General features: G+C 44.5%; 1 protein-coding gene across 4 annotated transcripts in view; it reads right to left on the bottom strand.

Annotated features, from left to right (window-relative positions):
• Window positions 1–12352: 12352 nt before the first annotated feature.
• Window positions 12353–23584, bottom strand: part of COL8A1 (collagen type VIII alpha 1 chain) — a 136900-nt gene continuing 125668 nt past the window's right edge. For 3 of the 4 annotated variants that reach the window (XM_046659683.1, XM_046659684.1, XM_046659685.1), the window contains exons 3-4: window positions 18011–18314; window positions 12353–15422 (exon numbers count right to left, since the gene is read on the bottom strand). In XM_046659683.1, coding sequence (XP_046515639.1) covers window positions 13513–15422; window positions 18011–18311 — 2211 coding nt within the window. In that variant the 5' untranslated portion in view covers window positions 18312–18314 and the 3' untranslated portion in view covers window positions 12353–13512. The remainder of the gene's footprint in view (window positions 15423–18010; window positions 18315–23584) is intronic. The other variant, XM_046659686.1, reaches the window with a different exon arrangement.

The following is a 23584-nucleotide window of genomic DNA, read 5'->3' as shown; positions in this document are numbered from 1 at the left end:
GAGAGTCGACTCCCCCACACCCTTTTCGGTTGTGTTTTCCCCGCGTTTTGTGAAACGAGAGAAGAAGAAGGGAGCCCAGTGCTGCCTAACGATAGGTAAGAGACCTACAGCACTTCTCGTCTCACCTCCAACGTGAAGTGGCGAGGAAAACCAGCAGGGCGCCGAGTGCTGGGGCCAGCTGTCAAGTCGGCGTGGACGATATTTTTCAGGACGGTCTTCGTACACAGAGGTAAAAATCGTACAGATATGTATTTAATGTGCGCAATGTGTTTGCCACTGTGTTTGGAATAGTTGTTTAAAGATGGGTAGGATGTGATCCCGCCTTCCAGATGTCACCAACTAGAGTAGAGGAGATAGAACTTGTAAGAATAAAGGTCTAAAGTCATAATAGGATACATCCTCAGAAATGACAAGGACAGAGAATCTTAAACTGATGAGGTTAGGATTAGCCATATGTGAAAAATTACCCAAAAACCACCTAGCGACTAGGTGACTTATAAATGAATTATCGATTAGACTTTGTCAGTCTGCCTTACATGCCCTAAAAGGGAAGATATTAGGTATAAATGTAGCAAATGTAAAATAATCTGTAATCATCAAAAGTAATGTGTCTTTCATGAGGAAGTGTAGATGGCAGAAGATTTTAATGGTTGATAGATTACTGAAAAGGAAAGTTAGATAAAAGCCAGTATGGAAGAGGAAGTACCGTGACCGATTTACATGTGAACAGATGCTCTGTCTCATGATGAATCTGGGAAATACAAAAAGACCACAGTGACATACTGTTTTTCATTCAGTAAACTGATGAAATTAAAAAGCCTGGCGTTACCAAATTCTGGAGAGTATGCATATCAATGAGAGTTCTTAAACAATACTGGCATGAGCGTAAATTGGCATAACCACTTAGAAAAGCAATTTGGCACAGTTTTGTAAAGATGAACATATACACCTTATGATCCAGCGATTTCCACTCCTAAATATATACACTTGGTAAACTCTTGTATATGTGTACCAGGAAACTATAAAATAAAATTCCAAGCAGCACTGTTAATAATAGCAAAAAAGTGGAAACAACGCAAATGTGTCTCTATAGGAAAATGGATAACTAAATTATAGTGTAGTCACACAATTAAGCAGAGTAAATGAGTGAACACACGTAATAACATTGATATATTTTGGAAACATAATGCCAAGTTTAAAAAAGCCAAATCCCAGATGCTGTTTTATAAAGTTCAAATACAGGGAAAACCAGAAATTGTTTAGGCCAAAACATACATATACGATTTTAAGCGAGGAGAATGGTAAGCACAAAATTCAGGATGTGAGTTGGTGGGGGAGGGGAGTAGACAGGGAGATGAGATTAGGAAGGAGAACAAAGGTAACTGTAAGTTATTGGCAAAGATCCAATTTGGGGAGAGTGGCGAGTTCACAGAGGTGCATTAATTATCATGCTTTATAACTTACAAATATGTTACATATATTTTTGTGCTATCAAGTAATATTTATATAATTTAAAGGTTAGGGAAAAGATCCACTTGGACAAAAAAGGCATTTTTCATAGAGTTAAATTAGGTGCTGTTTGTTAAGAACTCACTACGAATTCCAATTAATGACCCTACATCTCAGATGACACTCAAAGCTGCCTAACAGTCCTACTACCTTTCCCATGAAAGTTCATTTCCCCTCTGTCCCCGATTTTAGCCTGGGATCAGTTTTGCTCTCGTGCACTGGGTCCCCACCCCTTACACCTTCTCCTAACCTCCTCCACTTCAGTAAGTGGCAGCACCATCCCCCTGGTTGCATTCTCATCTGATTCATTGGTAAGTCTATGGGGTCTGTCTCTGAAATATATCCTAAATGTAACCATTTAACATCCTTCTCATCACTCCCACCAGTATACCCTTGGTCTGAGACAGTCGTCTCTCTCCTGGGCCACTGTAATAGCTTTCTAATCAGGCTCCCTGCTTCATCTCTTGTCCCACTTCAGTCTTGCTTCCACACAGCTGTCAGAATCATTATGTCACTCTCCTGTTTAAAATGCTTCAGTCATCTCTCATCACATACCCACTCCCTCATCACTTCCTTGGGGATTGGAATTGCTTCTCTCTTATTCATCACTGTGGCCCCAGGACCAAGGACAGAACCTGGCACAGCGTAGACACTCAGAATGTATTGGCTGCGTGACTAAATTTGAACTCGTTTACTCTGATTGTTTTACTCACCAAGCAGCCTTCTGATAATTGTTTGTTTCCCAAGTCAGCCTTCTTTCTGGCAACAGATATCAGAGGTCAGCAGACTAAAGGTCCCAGCCAAATACAACCCATGGCCTGTTTTGTTCCAGTGAGCTAAAGATGGTTTTTACATTTTCAAAGCATTGTAAAAAAACCAAAATAAACCAACAACAAAAAGACAAGAAAAATGTGCAACGGAGTCTGTATGTGGCCCTGTTTACTATCTGGTCCTTTACAGAAACAACTTTGCTGACCCCAGATTATATAGCCAACCTAAGCTGTACATCCATTTAACTGTTCTGTTTATCAGTGAATTGGTGTCCTAATTTATAAACCTGTCGGTTGTAAGGTCCCACGCCTCAGTATTTGATCACTTCGTCTAACACGGAGAAGCTCAGGTTGAGACAGATCTTTATCTGCCCTCCCTTTCTCAACAGTATCTGAATAAGTAGTGTGAGGCTTTAGAGGAGGACGCATTCTCTTCACAGTGGAGTGAACTGAGAAGCTTTCATAAAGGAGGTGGTACTTGAACTTGACGTTGTCAGTGGATGTCCATTGACATGTTTTGATTGTCAGTTGACATTGGCATTGTTTTGGAAAAGTCATTTAACCTGTTGGATTTCACTTTGCTCATCTGTAAAATGAAAACAATAAAGTAGAGGACTCTCTTAGGTCTGTTCCAACTCCACGCCTTAATCCTGAATATATTAGACCAAGAATTCTGGGTATTGTTGTTCATTAGATACAAAGGATGTGATGGAAGTATTGTTTTAGGAGAGCTAAATTGGTGTCACTCTGCAGGGTCGATAACAGATTTGAGCGGAACTTTCCACCTGGCATGGCTATGTTAAGATACTGACCCCCGCAGTCTTTGGGGCAGGCAGAGCTCCTGGGCTAGTTGCTTCAGGGTGAGGGGAGCCTCATCTCTTCACTCCGGGGTTGTACAAATAGTGCTATGTTCCATGGTGCCGTGGTGTAAAATGGTTGGGAAGGACTGGATTAGAATGAGGGAAAAAAGTCTGAAGGCTGTTTTGTGAAGGCTCAACATACAGTGAAAGGAGCTTGATCGGAACAGGGCGTCTTCGTCCATGAACCCAGTCCGTAAATGTGCTTCAGGGAGCCCATGAACCCCTGATGATGTTCAAATTTTTGCATCATATGGACAATAATAATAATAACAGCAATAGCACGTTCCAGGCACCTCTCTAAGCACTTTATATCATAATTCATCTCATCATCATAACTCCATGAGGTATTGTGCTGGATTGGACTTTTTCCATTTACCACTCTCGCCCTTTCTGTGACCTAGAAGGCTGATGTGAATCTCCCCTGAGCTCTAGTTTCAGATTTGGATTCATGAAATTGGAGGCATCAGTAAGAAATCAAAGGATGAGAGAAAAATGACACCCTACACATCATCTTTTCAAGGCTGGGACTAGGGTGCTGCAAGGAGAGGCCTAGGGTGTGCAGCTTAAGGAGGCACTCACTCTTGGGCTTGAACCGAACCTGAGAGTGCTCCCTCCGTAAATGCTGTGCTGGATGGAGGTGCCTGCTTGCCTCTCCTGGTCCTGGCCCTCATCCCTCTACTGAGGCGACAGCCTCTGAACTTAGAGATGGTAACGATGTTGGCTCCTGCTGTTACTATCCTTGTTTCCCTAACCCTCTCTCATCTTCATAAACACTCCCTTCACTAAATTCTTATCAGTTATTCAACTTAAAGGGATCTTTTTTTTTTTTCCTGGCCAGGATCCCAACTGATACAGTCACTGCCTTAGTTTGGGTTCCCATAAAAACAGAGCATGGGTGCAAGTAGTTTATTTGGGAGGTGAGCCCCGGGGTCAGGAATAAAGGCAGGGAAAGTGATTCAAGGAAGGAAGGATGAATATTAAACTGGTTATTGGTATGGGCAATAATTGGCTCTTTATTCTATTGGGGGCCCTCTGAGAAATAATGTAGACTGTGCCTCAGAATTATCCTCAGGAAGGAGGAGGCTGGGCGTTTATCCACAGACTGCCATCCACCCTTGGTTGAGACTGTCCCTGGGGACTTGAATTTCTAGCTACTCTCAGGCTGTGCTGCCATTCAAGCAAGCCCTGCAGCAGAAGAGCAGAGTGACATGCCTGAGCATGCTTGCGGTGGGATGCTAGCCGCTGCCCAGAACTTGCCTCGATGGCCAGACTGATTTCAGAGTGGGCTGAGGGCACAACAAGCATCTGCTCCAGGTTTGCACTGTTATTCTCTCTGTTTTATAAATGATGAGACTGAGGCACGGAGAATTAAGTAACTTGCTTGAGTCACCCATCTAGTTGGTGGTTTCCCATCTGCCCACGGCTTTCATAACACTCTCAAAGTGGCCTGTGACCCAGAGTAGTCTGTGATCCAAAGTGGTCTGTGATCCATAAGCAGTGGACTAGGGAAAAAACAGTATAGACAGAAAAGGAGGAACTGAAGTGAGGAACATTACCATCACTTTGTGGTAATGGTTTGGAAATAAAATGGTGACGAAAAAAGAGGTCAAAGAAACCTTAAGTCTTAAAAAGTGAAAACATATCATCTTTGACGGAATTAGCAAAATAAGAAGGAGGGAACAGTTTTGGGGGTGAAATGATGTTTAGTCTTAGACGAGGTGGAAACAGACAACAAACAAGTAAATAAATAGCTGATTTCGAATGATAAAAGTTCTATAAAGGAAATAAGCAGCAGTTGTGACCTGGGTGGGAGGGTTAGTGGAGAAGCATGGCAAGAGGGGAAGATGGAAAGGGAGGCAGGGGCCAGAGCTGGAGGGGCTTCTCGGCCACGGTAAGGATTTCAGATGGGAGACTGTGGGGGACTTTTAGGCCAGGAGACCTGCTTACGTTTGCACAGCTGCCTGCAGCGCAGGAACAGTTGAAGCAGGAAGACCAGGTGGAAGGCTGTTGTTGCCGTTCCCCAAGTGAGATAGCATGGCTTGGAACATGATGATAGACATGGAAGTGAAGAGAAATGAGACTGCACAAGATCACTCAGGGAGACAGTGTTGAGAAAAGGGTGCAATGGACTGAATGTATCTCTCCGAAAGTCCTATGTTGAAACCCTAATCCCAATGTGATGGTATTTGGAGATGGGGCCTTTAGGAGGGAGTTAGGTCATGAGGGTGGAGTCCCTATGAAGGGGATTAGTGCCCTTATAAGAAGACAGCAGAGAGTTAGCTACTCTCCTTCTACCATGTGAAGACATAGCAAGAAGGTGGCTCTCTGTAAATCAGAAAGAGAACACTTGAGATGGAGGAGGGGAAACCAAAGAGCCCCGGAGAGAATGACCAGACAGGGCAGAGCAGAGCCAGGCCATTGTGATGTCATGGAAGCAAGGAAGAAGAGTGATCCCCAAACAATGAGGTGCTGCTCCTAGTCAAGGAAGAGAATGGATGATTACAGGAGTCAGTTCTTCCGGAGGGAAACAGCTGAGATCCAGAGCCAAGGAGGAGATGCCATCTGGTTGGAGCAGGGTCACTTCATTGTAAGGGGATTTGATTGCAGGAAGATGAAGGCATTGCTGTTGTGCAGCTTCTGTTTTCTCAACCAATTCTGAGACCTAATAATGATCTAGGACAGTGGTTCCCAATTCTGGCTGTGTGGTGGAATTTCCTGGAAAGATTTGTTAAAAATACAAATTCACAGGCAGTACTTCCCAGGGATTCTGATTGAGTACGTCTTAGATGGGCCTGAGAATTCAGTTTTCTTTTAAGAATTTTCAGGAGATATGATGCACTGCCAATTTGGGAAGTGATAGATCTTTGGGATTGGATGACGTTTTAAAGGCAGGAATGACAGGTGAAATGAATAGGGTGGGTTGCCATGAAATATTTCTGCAAGTGTATTTTTCTTGATTTACCAAGTGAATAGAGTGATTTTTGTCCATAATAAAGAACCACTGCCTCCCCTCCGCCCCCACACCATCTTTCACATCTGCGTGAAATCAAGTGATCTCCAGGTATTTATTCTATAACATGAGTCCATCTGGATTTGACTTATGTGTATGTTGTTGGGGTTGGATCCAATTTCACTTTTTCTCACGGATAACCAGTAGTTCTAGCACCATTCATTTAATCAGTCATTCTTTTCCAGTGATTTGTAGTGACAGCTCTGTCATAAACCAAGTGTCCATGTGTTTATGGGGCAATTTTAGGACCCTCTCTTCTGCTCCACTGGTCAGTATAAATCTTTATTCCAATATCATGGTATCTTAATTAGCCTTTCATATTATCCATCCCTTGATCTTTTTGTGTTTATGTTTGGGGTGATTTCCTCACATTTTTTTTAGATTGCCTCCTTATTTATGACTAATTTGCTATGCTGAGTCCACAAGGGATATATGTGTATATATATATACACACATATATATATACATACAGTTATGTGTTGCTTAACGATGGGGATGTGTTCTGAGAAATGTGTCGTTAAGTGATTTTGTTGTTGTGTGAACATCACAGAGTGTACTTACACAAACCTAGATGGTATACCCCACTACACACCTAGGCTCTATGTTACTAATCTTACGGGACCACCATTGTATTTGTGATCCATCGTTGACTGAAACCTTGTTATGCGGCGCATGGCTGTACTTATATTCTGGGAAGAACACTCCTGTGTTTCTCCTTCACTTTCACACTAATACCACACTCACAATACTTCTAACATGAGTTGCGTGGGTTTTCCACTAATCAAGCAATTCTCTGGGATACTACACCAGCTGGATGTCCTTCAATTCGATTCAGTTCTAACCAGAGTTAGCGCAGACCCCACAGGTTAAGGGCTCAGTTCCACAATACTGCCCACCCTGTACCTCAGACGCCAGTCACAAGTCCCAGGTTATCACCTGTGCTTCTAACCTCCTGGCTGTAAATTGGAGGTTCTCATGTCCCCTCCTTGGTTTTGATTATTTGCTAGAACAGCTCACAGAACTCAGGGAAACACTTAATATTTACTGGTTTATTATATAAAAGATACAGATGAAGAGCAAGATAAAGAGATACACAGGGCAATGTCTAGAAGGATCCCAAGCAGTGAGCTTCTGTCTCCATGGAGTTGGGGTGCACCACCCTACCAGCCTGTGGATGTGGTCACCAACCTGGAAACTCTCTAAACGCCATTCTTTGGGATTTTTATGGAGGCTTCATCACATAGACATAACTCATCACTGACTCGGTTTCCAGCCCCTTTCCCCTTCCTGGAGGATGGTGTAAGTTGCAAGCTTCTAATCACGGCTTGGTCTTTCTGGTGGCCAGGCTCCATCCAGGAGCCCACCAAGTATCGTCTCATTAGAATAAGACTCTCCTATCATCCTGGAAATTTCAGGGGGTTTAGGAGCTCTGTATTGGGTACTAGGTCAAGGACCAAATAGTATAACAAAAGATGCTCTTAGTGCCCTTATTACTTAGGAATTTCCAAGGATTGTAAGAGCTCTGTGCCAGGAACCAGGTGCAGAGACATAGATACATGCTTTTAAAACCCTCCCTTCCTTTTATTCAGACTGCCATCTTCTTTCACTAGGACTTTGAAGCAGTACTGTTGATGCCTGCTCCTTTTTCCTTTGGGCATGTCTGAGCTTGCAGCTGTGTAGACCATTTCCATTGTGCTGACAGTGTCCCTCCCTGAACACCCCTACTCTCTGCTTCTCTGGCACCATGGGAGCTTGCTCAGCCCAAGATTCAAAGAAGTTAATGCTCCCAAGGGCAACCCTCAATCACAGGGGGACAGGCCATAGTAGATAGTTGCTCCAGGTTCTCTGTCCTTGGGTGGGACAGTTCCGAGATGTGTTTCACAATTTCTTAAAGGGCCCAAGATGGACACTTTATTGCCTTTTCTGTATTTCCTGTTTTCTTTCCTCACTCACTTGTGCTCCCTGAGATCATCTCCCAAATAATCTACCAGCACCCTTGTCTCAGGGTTTGCTTTGGAAGCAACCCAGATTACAACAGTTGGCATTGGAAATACCCCAGAAAGCAGACCCTCAGGGTGAACTGCCTTGCCAGTTATTAGGAGAGTGTGGGGAGGCTCAGAGCAGTGTGCTTTAGGAGGATTTATTATGTGAGACCAGAGAGCCTGCCAGCTGACTGTGTGCCCTAGGAGGCCCAGAGGACAATCCTTTCACTAAAGCTGTGAGATTGCAGTAGTGTGTGGGTACTGACTTAGTTGAGAGGCTCAGTGGTGACTGTCCTGTACAGGCCAGAGATGACAGTAGGAGATGCCCTAGTGTCAATGAGAATGATAGAATTTCAGAATAGCAGGACCACTCTTGAGACTTGGTTAGGACTTGTCACCATCAACCCATCGTCCCATTCCTGGACTGAAGCTGTTCACATCTCCTCACTGGTTGACTACTTATATCTTCTCCATAGAATTAAAGTAATTTTTCTAAAATACTTATTTTCATACCATTTTCCCACCTAAGGACTTACAATGTCTTCTTATTGCATATTAGAAAAAATATAAATGTCTCTTCCCTATATGTAAGGCCCTGTATCACTTGATGCTCCTCTGGTCATTGTCAGTTTCCTTACTAGTCCTGGGGTAAATCCTCTGATCCCCCTTTCCCCTATCTCAGCCTCCTCCCCCTTCCCAGAGAGACACACACACATGCACACAAAATACCAGTTTCCTCCTGTCTATTAGAGGAAGACAGGCTGTTCCTATTGGGATGCCCTATGCTACATCCATCCAAATTCTATCAAATTAAAGATGATTTCTTTAAAAGTCATCTTCTCTATAAAAAACTATCTGAGATTAGGATTCATCCCACAGTAGACTTCTAAAGCATCTTGGAACGTATAATCCTCTGCGTAGTCTTGGAATCTCACAGCTGGGTTCAGTCACACCTCACACTGAGTTTAGCACTGCCTCCCACAGCAGCCCCGAGAGATTCATTCTTTCCTCCCACCTGCTACTGGACCTGCACTCTTGATGGGCTGTGGATGCAAAGACGAAGCGACGAGGTGCCTGCCCTCAAGAAGCTCACACTGTCTCTAATTGGGGAGACAAACAGTTCAGTTGCAGAGCAGGGAAAGCAAAGGGACAAAAGACTGTCCAAGGCAGGGTGGCGACATGGGGGAGAAAGTGACTAAATCTGAGCAGTAGGAAAGCTGAGGTGATGCTTGTGCTGTGTCCTGAGGGGTGAGGAGGAATTCTCCAGCAGACGAGTCAGAGAAAGCATTCCCAGGAAGGGAGCAGCGTGGAGTGGTCTCTCTGTCTAGCACGTGTGCATCCAGTCGGCATCACGCCCCCCTACACTGATTTGTGTATCACCTGGAAATCCATTTCCTGTTTAACAAACATCTTGATATCCTCCAAACAGAAGATACTTTTTTAAGGAGAAGGGTCATGTTTTCTGTTGCTTTTGTATCCCTCACATTGCCTGGTAATATCAGGCGCAAAGGATGGGCTACTTTGTGTTTTGTTTTAATGTGAAGAGATACTATAGACCCATGTAAAGATGGGGTTTCCCAGCTTGTCCAGCATACTGGACTCCACCTATTTATTCCTCCCTGCCTCTGTCTCCTGTATCTGTCCTTCCAGTTACTTCTGTGACCAACACTGTGTGCACACAAGATGGCTGGTCCATGTTATGGAAGTCTTTGGCCATGGAATGAAATAGAACAAATTGGGCTATATGAGAATGGAAGCTGTGGTCTTGACCTTCCAGGTTGATGCTTTAAACAAGTGAATTAACCAGCCACAGACTGGTGCTACATCCTTGCTTGTGGAATGATTTGAATAATCTCTTTATAATATTCTAGACATGGTAAGTCGTGATCATTCTGAGCTTGATAAGTCATCACAAAAGAGTGCTTTCCTTATCGGGGATGTTCTGTAAGACTCTTGGGTTCTTGAACAGGTCTTCTTCTGCTCTATAGCTCCACTCACCATCTCCCCTCAAAATATTTGGCTCTAATGTGACACAGTGAAACCGAGTAGAGTATCTGAGGATTGGTATCCTATGAGAGGAAAGAGATCTGAGGCAGTTTTCCCCTATGATGGATGCAGCAGCTAATTGACCCCAAATAGCTGTTCTTCCTTCTTCCATATTAATAGAGCCCCTTATTTCCAGCTGGACGTGTGATTACCCTGAATAAACATTCCGTTGCTCACTCTCCCTTCCAGCTCATTGTGGCAGTGTGACTAAGTTCGGAGAGCGGGATGTGGGAGGGAGTGACCTAAGCAACTGCTGGGTTGAGTCCTTTAAGAAGGGAGCGTGCTGCCCCCTTCCTGGTTTTTTCACCTTCCCCCTGGCTGGAACGTGGCTGTGATGGTTTACTATCCTGGACCTTCGAGAGGAGGGCAACACCTTCAGGGTGGAAGAGGACCAAGATAGAAGAAACCTGGGACCCTGACTGGAGCCACCACATGAGCCCAGACTGCTTGTGTCAAAGAGAAATATCGTCCTGGTTAAGCTATGAGTATGTTAGCCCTCTGTCTCCACAGCTAATTAACACATTGGGGGATAAAAAAGTTATGAGGTTCAAACAGTGTCAGCTGAGTGATATGAACAAGATGAGAAACATATTTTTAAAGATATTTAATGACTTTTTTTCAAATCAGTACAAAAATTTAAATACAAAAATGATTTGCTATAGACAAGTCTCAAATCTATCATGGAAACTCAAAAAAGTTACCAGTCTGTTCACCGTTCATGATAGTCTGTAAAATATTTGAGAACAGTCACCCACTACAGACATTCTTTTCCCCTATGGGATGTCATACTGCAGTATACTCTGTATTTAAATAACAATAATGCCAGTTTGGTCCATTTCACATGGAAAAGTTCTAGTTAGTTTTGAGTTAAATAGGGATGATGGCACTGTCCCTAGACTTCAGAAGACGTGGCGGTTTCATCTGCTTTTACCCTGACCTGTTCACACGATGTGCAGCCCTCGAAAGGGAGACACAGACATAGACACAATTGCTTAAACTCTTCTTTAAATTAAATGGAGTCATTAATTCATTTAGCTCTGAGATTAGCACCATTGTAGAATACACAGTATCTGGCATAGATTTTGCTCCTCCCCTACCTAAACGTTAGAAGCATATGCCTGATCACACATACACACATGCACACATGCACACACACATAGATTTAGGCAATTGAGCAAAACCAATAAATAAGTTGGAAGGTATTTTGAAAAGTGAAATTTGGTTTTAACTAAAGAGGTACTTTCTCTCTTACTTGATGGAAATAAAAAGCCCATACATGTACAGATAAATACAGTTTTACAAATCAGCTGATCTGACTTGCTTCCAAGCCAGTTCAGTGCAGCTGTTCAGCAGCAGGAGTCCAGTGGATCCGTGTTGCCCCCATAGTCATCAGCCCAAAACCAGCATCCTCAAGACCAATCCAAAGGATATTTGGCCATGTAAATGTCGCCTGCATTGGAAGTGAAGTTGGATGGGACATCTTTTTGATGGGAAAAGTCCATTATATAATTACCAGTGAGCACGAAACCCTGTGGTAATGAACTCATTTCTCTATTTAAGAAATTGAGAAGAAATGGTGCTGTTATATCATATAAGGGAGAAGACAGATATTAGGTTGAAGAGAATTTTCTTGATGGTTAAAATGATTCAGATTTGACATAGACACATTTCCATGTAGGTTTATACCGTATTTATTTGTGTATTTTCCCATCTGTACCTATCCCCTCAATTCCTCACTCTTAATTTTGAGGAAAGTATACAAGGTTCCACCACCATAACCCCACGTTATTTCCTCCAGTGGCATATAGTGTCAGCCGCAGACTCACAGCCAACTTGAAATGCTTTGTCTGTGTTTTGAGACCAGATTTGAATGCCCGAAGCAGTTAATAGGTACCTACATGAAAACCTGGAAAATACTTATTCTTCCTTTTAAACTTGCGTTGACTCTTGACTTGTGCTGAGTAAGTGGTGACATAAAAATCATGGGCTATCACTGCCCTTTGACATTCCAGATAGCTCTTCCACAGTTTGCTTCTAAAGAAACAGTCCTTTTCCTACAATTTTAGTACCTACACCAGGAAGTAGTACGTCCATTTTTAAATTTAAAACTTCAGAAATTATTTTTTCAAAAGAATTTATTTTCCTATGTAATTCTGAATCCCTTGATGGCCCCCCCCCCCCCCCCCCGCCCACTAGTAAAGGATGGCTTGGATTTTGGAAATTGACTTTGGAACCCCAGACGACACACCAGTTTGCATATATACTACCCAGGGAAATTTCCTCGAAACTCAACAGCACTAAAAAAAATGGCTATCCCCTTCATGGATGAAACCTCATTGTAGCCATTTGTGTGTGTCGGCACAGGAGGGGGTGTTTGTATGTGTGTGAACACAGTACTGCTGTTGATAATGAGCATCCCACAAAACTGGAACATTACTGGGCGAGAGGATTATTTTTTTTCTTGTTACTTCCAGGTGTTCATATCAGTTAGGCCATAGTGGAAATTACATGGAGGGAAGAAGAAAGAAAAAAAAATCAAAGAAATAAAAAACAAAAAGAACCCTTGAGGAATAAATGAGTTAATTACTGCTCATGTCTCCCAGTGGGCTTGTGAGCTCCTCGTGAGGCCCTCCCTCTCTATGCCCCACAGAAATGTCTTACCCAGTGCTCGCACAGAGAAGGCACTGGGTAAATGCACAGTGCTGATTGGTTCACTCGTTCTTCTGGAGACATGAGACACATGATTCTTGGTAGGACTCCTGTTGCTAAAGACACAGCCTCTGGTGAGAGAAGCATTCTGATACTGAAGGCCTACCGTGGTCCCCCGGCCCCTCCCATGGGGCAGTAACACTGGAGAACTCCCCTCCCCCCTCCAAGACAAATATCTGCATAAATACAGAGGAAATTATGCAAGTAAATACGGTATGTAATTGTTATCATTGACATCTCTTTAAGCCATATTTATAAATATTTTAAGTAAACAATATGAGTGAGTGACTTTCATTAGCTATGATCTCTTACTGAAATATTTTGACTGATCTGAATAAGCAGGTTATCATGGAAGCATATAACATACAACAGCTAATATGATTCCAGTGGGTACAACAGGTGTCAGTACTTGATACATAAATCTATCCCATCCTTTTCAATTACAAGCTGCTGTGTGGAGCATTAAACATGCATCTTAGTTTTTATTTGTACATGATGGTTCAAATTTTCACTTAAATATAACTTTCCAACTATATAAATGTTTTGAAGCAATTATGTTTTTCATTTGGATTTTTTGGTGCGTCATTGTCTTTTCTTCTATTAAATCTCTCTTTTTCTTTTCTTTTTTACATGGGATACAATAAATATCCTGAAAAGGAGGAGTGGACGTACTGCCCGGCGTACAGCCCTGCAGCCTGTTCTGAGGGCAGCTGGAGGAACACGCGGTCCCCGGGCCTGAGCAGCAGCACCGCGCTCCCCGACGCCTGGTCCAGAAAGCCCTTTTTGTACTCATCGTACGTGTACATCACGGGCTCGTTGTTCTTGAACAGGGCAACCCACACGTTGCCCCCCTTGCAGTGAACATGGTATGCAAAGTAGTAGACGCCAGGGACCTCACAGGTGAAGATGCCCGTCTGCGGGTTGTAGTTCTGTCTGCCGTTATAGAGCAGTTTGTCAAACTTCACTGGGGCCCCCACGGGGGGGAAAGGTGCAGTCAGCTCAGCGGTAAACGCGGGCATCTCGTAGGCTGGCCCTCCGTTCTTGCCCTTCTTAGCCCCATAGGCGTGGGGGGGCTTCACGCCATCAATCCCCACCCCCATGTCGGGCAGATACTCTCCATGGGGTGGTGGTGTAGGGGGCATCCCAGCTGGGGCGCCTGGGGGCCCTGGAGGGCCAGGGGGCCCTGGAAGGCCAGGCTGGCCTTGAGGACCAAGGGCACCAGGCTTTCCTGGGGGGCCATGAAGTCCTGCGACCCCCGGCTTCCCTATTCCAGGGAACCCAGGGGGCCCTGGGAGGCCTGGTTCCCCTTTGGGGCCTGGAATTCCAGGTGGTCCAATGGGGCCACTGGGGCCTGCAATCCCTGGGATGCCCGGGGGCCCCTGTAGACCCTGATCCCCTGGGATTCCTGGTTCTCCCTTTGGTCCAAGCAGCCCTGGAGCACCAGGGAGCCCTGGCAAACCTTTGTGCCCAGCTTCCCCCTTGGGCCCTATGGGACCTGGCAAACCCCTTATGCCAGGGGGCCCCACTTCACCCAGGAAGCCTGGCTTTCCTGGGAAGCCCTGAAGCCCTGGTTCACCCTTGGGACCTGGTGGTCCCTGTGGCCCCACAACCCCACCTTCTCCTTTGGGCCCAGGAAAACCAATAGCACCTGGAGGGCCCATAGGACCAGGGATTCCAGGCAGGCCTGGCTCTCCTGGGGGACCCCCCACTCCAGGGGCACCTACTGGTCCTTTCTCCCCTCTTGGGCCCAGAGCCCCAGGAACACCACCTACACCCCTGTCACCTTTGGGTCCTGGGAAGCCTGGTTTCCCAATCCCTGGAAGGCCTGGGGGTCCTGGCAGCCCTGGCAGTCCTTGCTCCCCTTTGCCACCTGGAAATCCTGGCTGGCCAGGGATCCCATCCTGGCCTGGTTTTCCAATTCCAGGTATCCCAGGAGGTCCTTGAATCCCTGGGACCCCAATAGGACCTTGTGGCCCAGGTTCGCCTGGAGGACCTGGCTTTCCCAGGGGCCCCTGGGGCCCAGGGAAGCCAGTCACTCCTGGTTTGCCCACTCCTGGAAGTCCGACAGGGCCAGGAGGACCGTGCATCCCTGGAGGGCCCTTCAGGCCTGGCAAACCTGGCATCCCAAAGCCCTTCTCTCCTTTTGGACCCTGAAGGCCTGGAGGTCCTGGTGGGCCTTTGGGTCCTCGCTCACCCTTTGCACCTGGTGGCCCTGGTAACCCTGGCCCACCTGGCTTCCCAATGCCAGGAAGTCCGTGAGGCCCTGGAGGTCCTTGTGGTCCTGGGATCCCCATAGGCCCGATCTCTCCTTTGGGTCCAATTTCGCCTTTTGCCCCGGGCATTCCCATGGCTCCTGGCTTTCCTGGCATTCCAGGCATACCTGGTTTTCCAACTCCTGGGTATCCCTGTGGCCCTGGTTTTCCTTTGATTCCAGGTATCCCATGACCTGGTAACCCAGGGGGCCCAGGCGGTCCTCTTGGGCCAGGCTCTCCACGGGGACCTTGCTCCCCTCGTAAACTGGCTACTGGGATTTCTGCTGAGAAAGAGGAGAGAGGAAAAGAGGGGGGGGGAGAGAGAGGGAGAGATTAATAGTGATTATCCTTCCCTTCAGGGACGTTAGGACAGTGGTCATTTAGTTCTGGCGCATTGGCCTGTCGCGTGTTGAGGGAGACTAGGAGTTCCGTGCTTGTCCTCCAGGACTGTTAGTTACCAGCACTCAGAGGACAGTCAAGCTGGTCATTTCTGTGAGGCATTTGAGACGATGTTTGCGAGTGGGTATCTGCAGCTGCTTTTATCAGTGTTGGTTAAGTAAAAAGGCTAAAAAGTAATGAAGAAACATTTTTGCAAGTACAAAAGTTGGAGATATTATGGTGTGTTCACTATAGAGAATTTAGAAAATTTAAAGAAGAATAAAGAAAAATCAAAGTAGCCTATAAGCCTCCTCCTGAGAGGTAATCACTTGCCATTTATGTGTATTTCCGTCTCGTGTCCTAGGTATGTATATGTGTGTGTGTATTTTAAACAGTGTTGGAATCATTCTCCATTTTTATTTTTTCTATTTTTTTCTCCTATTTAATGTTGTGTTGTATTTTTCCATGTCCTTGATTTTTTAATATAATGATTTAGGGCAAAATAATACTTCCTCCTGTGCTAAAATACAGTATGATGTGGATGATGAAAGTCATTATCCTGTGTACTCAGGGAAGAATAGAAGCATTTTCTTTTGTATCTGGTTAATAACAGCTTCCACGTCTATCCTCTAGAGTCAAATAGATTTGCTGAATTTCTTTAATGCACTGTAGGATTTACTGAGCCTCAAATAGCATTTCTTTAATACATTATTTCTCATTTGCAAATTTGGTTTTTAAACAGGAGAAGTGAATAAGGTATTTTAGGAGACAAGCAGTGTGGATAAGAAATTGAGCTGGGATCAGGAGCAGAAAGCTCAGCTTCTCTCCCTGGTCTTGACATGAGATCGTGATTGGGCACGTAGCCCTCAGCTCTCTGCCTGCCTAGGTGTACTGCCAGAACAGTACACCCACACTGCAAGATCAGGTAGTAGGTGTGAAAGGCATATGCTTTCTCGAATTGTTATCGAAATACAAAGCACACGTTATTATAATGATTAGGCTATGCCTTGCAGAGAAACACAACTCTGGATCTCCCATGCTACTGGGGGTGATGGATGGCATGAAGAAATGAAATTTGTAGTCCCAAAGTCTTATTTTAACCAATAGTCACAACTGAATCCTGACTGTTGTATCTTTTCGCTGAACTACTGTCAGGGAACAAAATAGAACCACAGAACTCATATTCTTTCCAGATCCCACAGTTGCACTCTGGTACCCATCGGAATGAGTACAGGAAGTGCCACACACCAGTCAGGCCATCCAAGAAAGCAGGGGAAACACACGGCCGAGGTAATCCCCTGCGTGGAACAGCAGTGCCCCGAGAGAAGGAAATCAGGACTGCTGCTCCTGTGCTGGGAGACGCTGCTCTAGGACTCCTGTGGCGCGTTACTTCTAAGCAGTGAATCGTGCAGCTGCTGTACTGAGGGAGCGTCTGGGGCGGGGTCACTCCTACTCATCAGGAAGCCTTGGGTCCAGCACAGCCCCTGGAACACACTCTGTTCTTACTCGGGGTTTGCTGATTGACCAGCTGCAGCAGCTCGACGCTCCGCTCACATGGTGTTTTAGTGTTTACTTAGCTCTTTTACTTCCCTGACGTCACTGATGCTCTCAACAGTCTCACTTCACTAGGAAAAATGTAGGTTCAGAGAGGTTCAGTGACTGGGTTGCTTTCATTTCTGGCCTCCAGGCATCTAGGCCTCTTAGAGCCATATCCCCAGTTCCCAGAAGTGGGGGCCTCCTGTTAACCGCTGGGAGCAGGAGTGGCCTCCACTTCCTCAAGGGGCCCTGGGACTCGGAAGCAGTTCGTTTCTTACAAATGCTGGGTTCCCTAGAGCACCAGGTAAACCAGCTGAGCTGACAGGAAGTGTCTCAGAGCGGTAGGCACTTTGCGAGTGTTGAATAACTAGGGAATATGCCTAGAAATCGTGGGAGAGCCTGTCTGGTCCATCGCTAGCGCAGCGTGTACTCTTCAGTCTGCTCTGCGTGTCCTCAGCCTGTGTAGTGGCTTCGTTAGAGCAGTCTTAGAAACACCTGCATGTGTCTAACCTGGCTCACAAAACCTTCTCTGATTTTTGTTAGTGCTGCAGGTCCTTCCTTACCACATCACTCTCCTGTTTCATAAGACTGACTGGTCACTTATTTGCACTGCTTTATCCCCCAGCCCCCGGCCCAGAGCCTGACACGAAAACAGATGCTCATTAAATAGTTGCCAGATGTTTCAATAAATAGATAATGAATAAGGGAATAAACTATTTGTTATTAAATATGCTTTGTCATTTGATGCTGTTAAATAATAAAGCATAATGTAAAACGGTAATTTTGTCTTTCTTTAAGACTTGAACTTTTCAGGGTAGAGTTTAGAACACAGTAGGCATTAGTGAGCATCTGTAACACATTCTAAAATAGAGGTTTCTACAATTGAACAAATTGTAGATCCCACAGTTTCAGACCTGGGAAGGCTGCCGTTCAGAACCGCCCAGGAGGAAGATGTTACCTTTGCCCTTCTTGGCTGCTGCATCCTTGCCCATTCTGGGCGCCGGCTGAATTTCCTTCATATATTGGGGTAGATGTGGGTACTCTTTGCCCACATTAAGGCCGTCTTTGCCCAAAGGCATGTGAGGTACTTGCTGGCCGAGGGGCTGGTATTGTGGAATCTGCGGTGGGATCTGAGGAGGAATTTGAGGTGGCAGTGGCTTGATCCCATAGTAGGCACCAGCCTGAATGAGCCTGATGAGGCCCAGGGAGATGGTGAGCAGCACTCCCAGCAGTGGCACAGGGGCAGGTGGCACAGCCATCACCTGTGGAAGGAAGGAATGCACCAACATGGTGAAAACCTGCAGGCCAGGTGACAGAAGTGTATTCACAGAAAGAAGGGGGAGAAAAAAAAAAAAAAGGAAACAGTCTTTATCATCAGAACTTCACGAGTGGAAGACCAATGAAAAGGTGTTACCTTCAATAGAAAACAAAAACCAGAAAAGGAGTAGGGTCTGTGGGACAAAGGCACTTGGTGGGTTTACAAGCTATGGGAGAGACTGCTAGCTGTCCCCTAATGTCTGTTCTGCCTTCTTCATGGTATTGGGACCCCCTGATTTTCAGCTGGAACAGAACAGCCTAGAATGAAGACATTTCAGCCAGGTGTAGCCGTGTAACAACATTCTGGCCAAGTGGATGTAGTTATAATGGGTGCAACTTCCAAGAAAGATCCTCCAGGGGAGTGGTCACGTTCTTCCATTTGCTCCTTCCTGCTGGCTGGGATTGGACGGACTTCCTGGAAATGGACCAGACACCTTGGACGTGAAGCAAAAGCTGTGCACTGAGGACAGCAGAGCAACAAGCTAGAAGAAACCTCAGTCCTGGTTGAACTTGGAGGCATGCTACTAATGCTTAAATATAGGATTTGTTCACGCAAGAGAGAAATAAAGGTTTATCTTCAAGCCGCTGTTATTTTGGGTGCCACATATCTGCACCAGACTTAATCCTAACAGGAGGAATAGATTCTCCAAAAGGAGGCAAACTTGGTAGCACGTCAGGCTTGGTTACTAAGTGCCAGGATTCTATTCTAAAAGGAAATAGTTAATAATGTTTGACCTTTACGCCAAGGGCAGAGATCTTTCATCTGCCGGATACCCTTTGGCTGTTTGGTGTGGTCACAAGCAAGTGTAAAGGTTAAAGAGCAAACAGCAACAAGAACTGAAGTTATCTGAATTGGAAGGAAGGTACCTCATGTGACAGTGCCCAAATGCCATTTAAAAAATCACTGTCATAATCATGCACATACAGGGATGCCATCTCTTTCTTGTATTTGAATACTATGGAGTCATTCGTTTAGAATTTGGCTAGTTGGACCTGGAGTCCATTTATCTTTGTACTATTATGAAAGAAAGGAGTTTACAAAGCAAATCAGTTGTATAAATAAGATAGAGATGTTTAACTAATCACAAGAATAAACTGTTTCTAAGCTCTTTGATAATACCCTTTGCAAATCAGCCCTTAAGAGAATAAATATAAATGGGGCTTATCTGTTTATAAAAACCAGCTTGAGAAGACAGCTGTTTGAAAACGCCCAGGGCTGAAGACTGACAGCCCAGGGAAGTGCAGTGTTCGCAAGTGTCCGCTAGAGGGCAGGTGTGGAACACTAAAGTCAGCTCCTTACTCGGTGCTGCTGACAACGCCTGAGAGGGCGAGATGGAGATGGGAGATGATGGAGGTGGGTGATGGGCGAGGGGCGGGGGGATGAAGGCACATTTCTCACAATTTTTATGTAGGTGTCTTCTGGAAAACTTTTAATAAACTTCTATCTATAAATTAATTTCCATTCTCCTGAGAGTTTGTTTTTGCTTCTGCTGTACTAAATTCTGGATCCTAGTTTTCCAGTTATTAGGAAATATGCATTGACTTATCCTATTCAAGAGTAATACCAAGAGTGTGAACAGGCTACAGAAGAATTGGCTAATAAAAAGCACCTAAGAAAATAATAAGAATCCCTACCACAAAATTCACTGCTTTACAATTTTTCTAAATATACTAACTCATCATTTTTTCCCCTTCAGGGGAAAAAAATGAAGAAACATCTGTCAGCAAAATGATTTATAAAATTTTCTCCATTTTGTAAATCAGAATAGTCTCAAGAACTATTTATTTCAAGCATTCTCTAAATAATATAGGTGCTGGTAGAATGGGAGAAGAAAGCTGTTATTTTCTGTCCTTCTAAGAATGATTGTTACAAACGATTTGGAAAGAGCCACAGAATTAATACTGATTTATACTCAATAATAGTCAAATATATGTTGGGTGGCAAAAGACCATCTGCTATGAGCAGTCAGTGGTAATTTATTGAGTGCTGGCCAGACACAGTGCCAGACCCACCCAGGGATTATTACAAAGACGAACATAATGTGGTGAGTGGGCTCTGCCCTCGCAGGGTTTATGCTCTGTTAGTAGGAGTGACAGATGGGTAAACTATTAGTAGCTAAGGATATCCAGAAAAAAGCAAATTTCCCTCCCACTTCTGTTCTTTAGTATCTGAAATTCTTTCCCATTGAGCAACAACTTTTCCCGTTTCCCCCATATTTTTCCAGAGATAGTCTATGAATATGCATGCATAATCTGTGCCCCTTTAACACAAATTACAGCACACTACACAACAACTTTTCCCGTTTTCCCCCATATTTTTCCAGAGATAGTCTATGAGTACGCATGTATAATCTGCGCCCCTTTAAGACAAATTACAGCACACTACACAACAACTTTTCCCGTTTTCCCCCATATTTTTCCAGAGATAGTCTATGAATACGCATGCATAATCTGCGCCCCTTTAACACAAATTACAGCACACTACACAACAACTTTTCCCGTTTTCCCCCATATTTTTCCAGAGATAGTCTATGAGTACGCATGCATAATCTGTGCCCCTTTAAGACAAATTACAGCACACTACACAACTTTTCCCGTTTCCCCCATATTTTTCCAGAGATAGTCTGTGAATATGCATGCATAATCTGCACCCCTTTAAGACAAATTACAGCACACTACACAACTTTTCCCATTTCCCCCATATTTTTCCAGAGATAGTCTATGAATACGCATGCATAATCTGTGCCCCTTTAACACAAATTACAGCACACTACACACACTTCTCTTTCTTAACTGTTTTCACTCAGAGACCAGAACTTCAGACCTTCTCATCTTAGTTTTATGTATCTGAACAGATCCCTTCAACTTCATTTGTTAAAAATAAGACTCGCTTGTTCTCTACGGTCCCATCTGCCTCTAACATTCAAGATCTAAGGCAGTCACTAGAGAGCCGCAAGTGTTAATTCGTACCAGAAATCCATGGTAATACCTGGTAATGTATACACTGGGACTTAATTCTACCTTTGGGGGTGAATGAGTTTAATTCTGAAACCCTCGACTTGTGGTGATGTCTTTAATAAGGTAGTATGCTTGGCCCTTCAGCTGTCCATCAATTCAGTGGATGTCTTGGTTTATACTTAATAATCTTTAAACCAGGACAGTCTAATGAAACACTGGAAAACTGGAGTGAGGCGAAGTGCCTGGAAGAAGACCAGTAGAATAGCAAAGGCCCGTGGGCTCCTGCTTCACTGTAATTATTTCCTCTCATAGGCTTGGCCTTTCTCTCCCGAAAACCACCTCCCTGGGTCTGCCATCTGCCATTTCTCTGACTATTTATTTAAGGAAACTTTGTTCAGTTTTAACTTGAATATTTATATAGGGGCCCTGGTTAGAATCTACCACTTGACTTATCCTTACTAACTTCCCTCTTGTCCCTGAGGGTATTTTTGGTGGTCAAAGTGGTGTGGTGGTTCTCCCCAAATCACTCAGAAGCACACTGGGTTTGTGTAACACTACACAAACATCTGCAGGAAGAAGGAGCCTCAGAATTCCTGCTGAGAGGAAACGGTGGGAGGAGGTTTTCTTCTCTCTTTTTCCTTTTCTCCGAGGATGCAGAACACAGTAAACGTTGTGAGTTCCATTTGACGTTTCCTTGGATTTCTATTTCATAACCTGTGTGTGTGTGTGTGTGTGTGTGTGTGTGCGCATTTGCATACACATGAACATAAACATCGTAATGTGTGTGGACGCTGGATCTTTGCCAGCCAGGCCAGCTTAGCGCTAAGTGTCGTGTCGTACAGGAAAAGCATGGTAGAAGAGGCCAGAAGACCTGAGACTGAGTCGTAGCTCTGTGATTCCCCATCTCTATGACCTTGGGCAAGTCCCTTATCTTCAGTAAGCCTCAGTTGCCTTACCTATAAAACCGAAATTATAATCTCTGCCTCTCCCACAGAGCTGTTTAAGGGCACTAGTGATAACAGGAATTCTTTGTAAGCTGAAAAACACTATTTAAATTTAAGTTATTAATGGAGTGTGACCAAAAAGACAAATCGAAACCAACTGAAATGTCAAAGACATTTAAAGAAGGATACCAGCCAAAGTAAGTGTGAGGTTAACGGCAATAATGACAAACCTAACATGAATATAATAATATAATAATAATGGCCATTGAAATATACTTGTTAAAAATGGCAAAAAAGAATGGCTGAACCGAGGCATTCATTCGTTGTGTGTCAGAGTCACCAGCCCTCATCATTTTGAACAGCCCTAAATGGTCCCCTATATTTGGGCAGGACTGCAGAGATTTGGTTTCCCCGTGTGACCTGGAATGTATATAACAGAATAATGTGATAGACATCATTTTAGACAATCCTCAGCATTTTATTTGCACATTCATCCTCATGAAATTTTTGGTTTGCTGTCCAAAAGAATGTTTAAGTATTTAAATCTTGGGTCCTTGCCCTCAGTCCAACTTTCCCTTTCATATGGGGCTAACACAGCACCTGTGTGTGTGTGTGTGTGTGCGTGTGTGTCCATGTTGTGTGGTTGGACGACCAATGTCATCTGCTCCTGGGCAGGCCTCCTCTGCACCCCTGCTTGACCCTTGCACATGGTTTGTAATGTCTCAAGGCCTCAGTTTGACCACACCTGGATCAAGGGAAAGTCAAGCAGAATCCTACTCCAGTCTTCACCAGAATTGTCTTCTTGGCTTTCCTGTGCTTCTCAAAGAAAATTCTCTCCTGATTACACTTCTCAGGGCGATTCATTCATTGGATGGAGATGTGTAGGGATCACCTGCTGATTGTTGCAAACCGTTCTGGTTCACAACAGAACAGTTGTGAAGAGATAGAGTGGTGAGTTACAGAGATAAAGTCCTGGATCTCATGGAACTCAGATTCCAGTGTGGGGAGACAGGCAGTCAGCAAGTAACAAACTGTAATTCCAGATTCAAGTGCTGTGAAGAAAACAAAGCAGGTAAAGGGCTGGAGAACGGTGTGGAAGGCGTCTCTTTGGAGGTAAACTTTGACAGAGAAATGAAGGCTGAAGGGTTTATTATCTCTCTTAAGACCAGACACTGAAAAAAAGAAAGAATCACATTTATTACAGTGATAGTTGTGGGTACCCTTTCACTAATGTGAACCTGTTTCAAAGATTTATTCCTCACCTATGTGTGTCTTCATTTTGACCTCTTTATTTATTGTGTTTTTTCCTGGGG

This window comes from Equus quagga, chromosome 4 (assembly GCF_021613505.1).
Source record: "Equus quagga isolate Etosha38 chromosome 4, UCLA_HA_Equagga_1.0, whole genome shotgun sequence".
NCBI classification, from domain to species: domain Eukaryota; kingdom Metazoa; phylum Chordata; class Mammalia; order Perissodactyla; family Equidae; genus Equus; species Equus quagga.
Note: the sequence above shows the minus strand (reverse complement) of the source record. Positions and strands in the feature narration are given on the sequence as shown.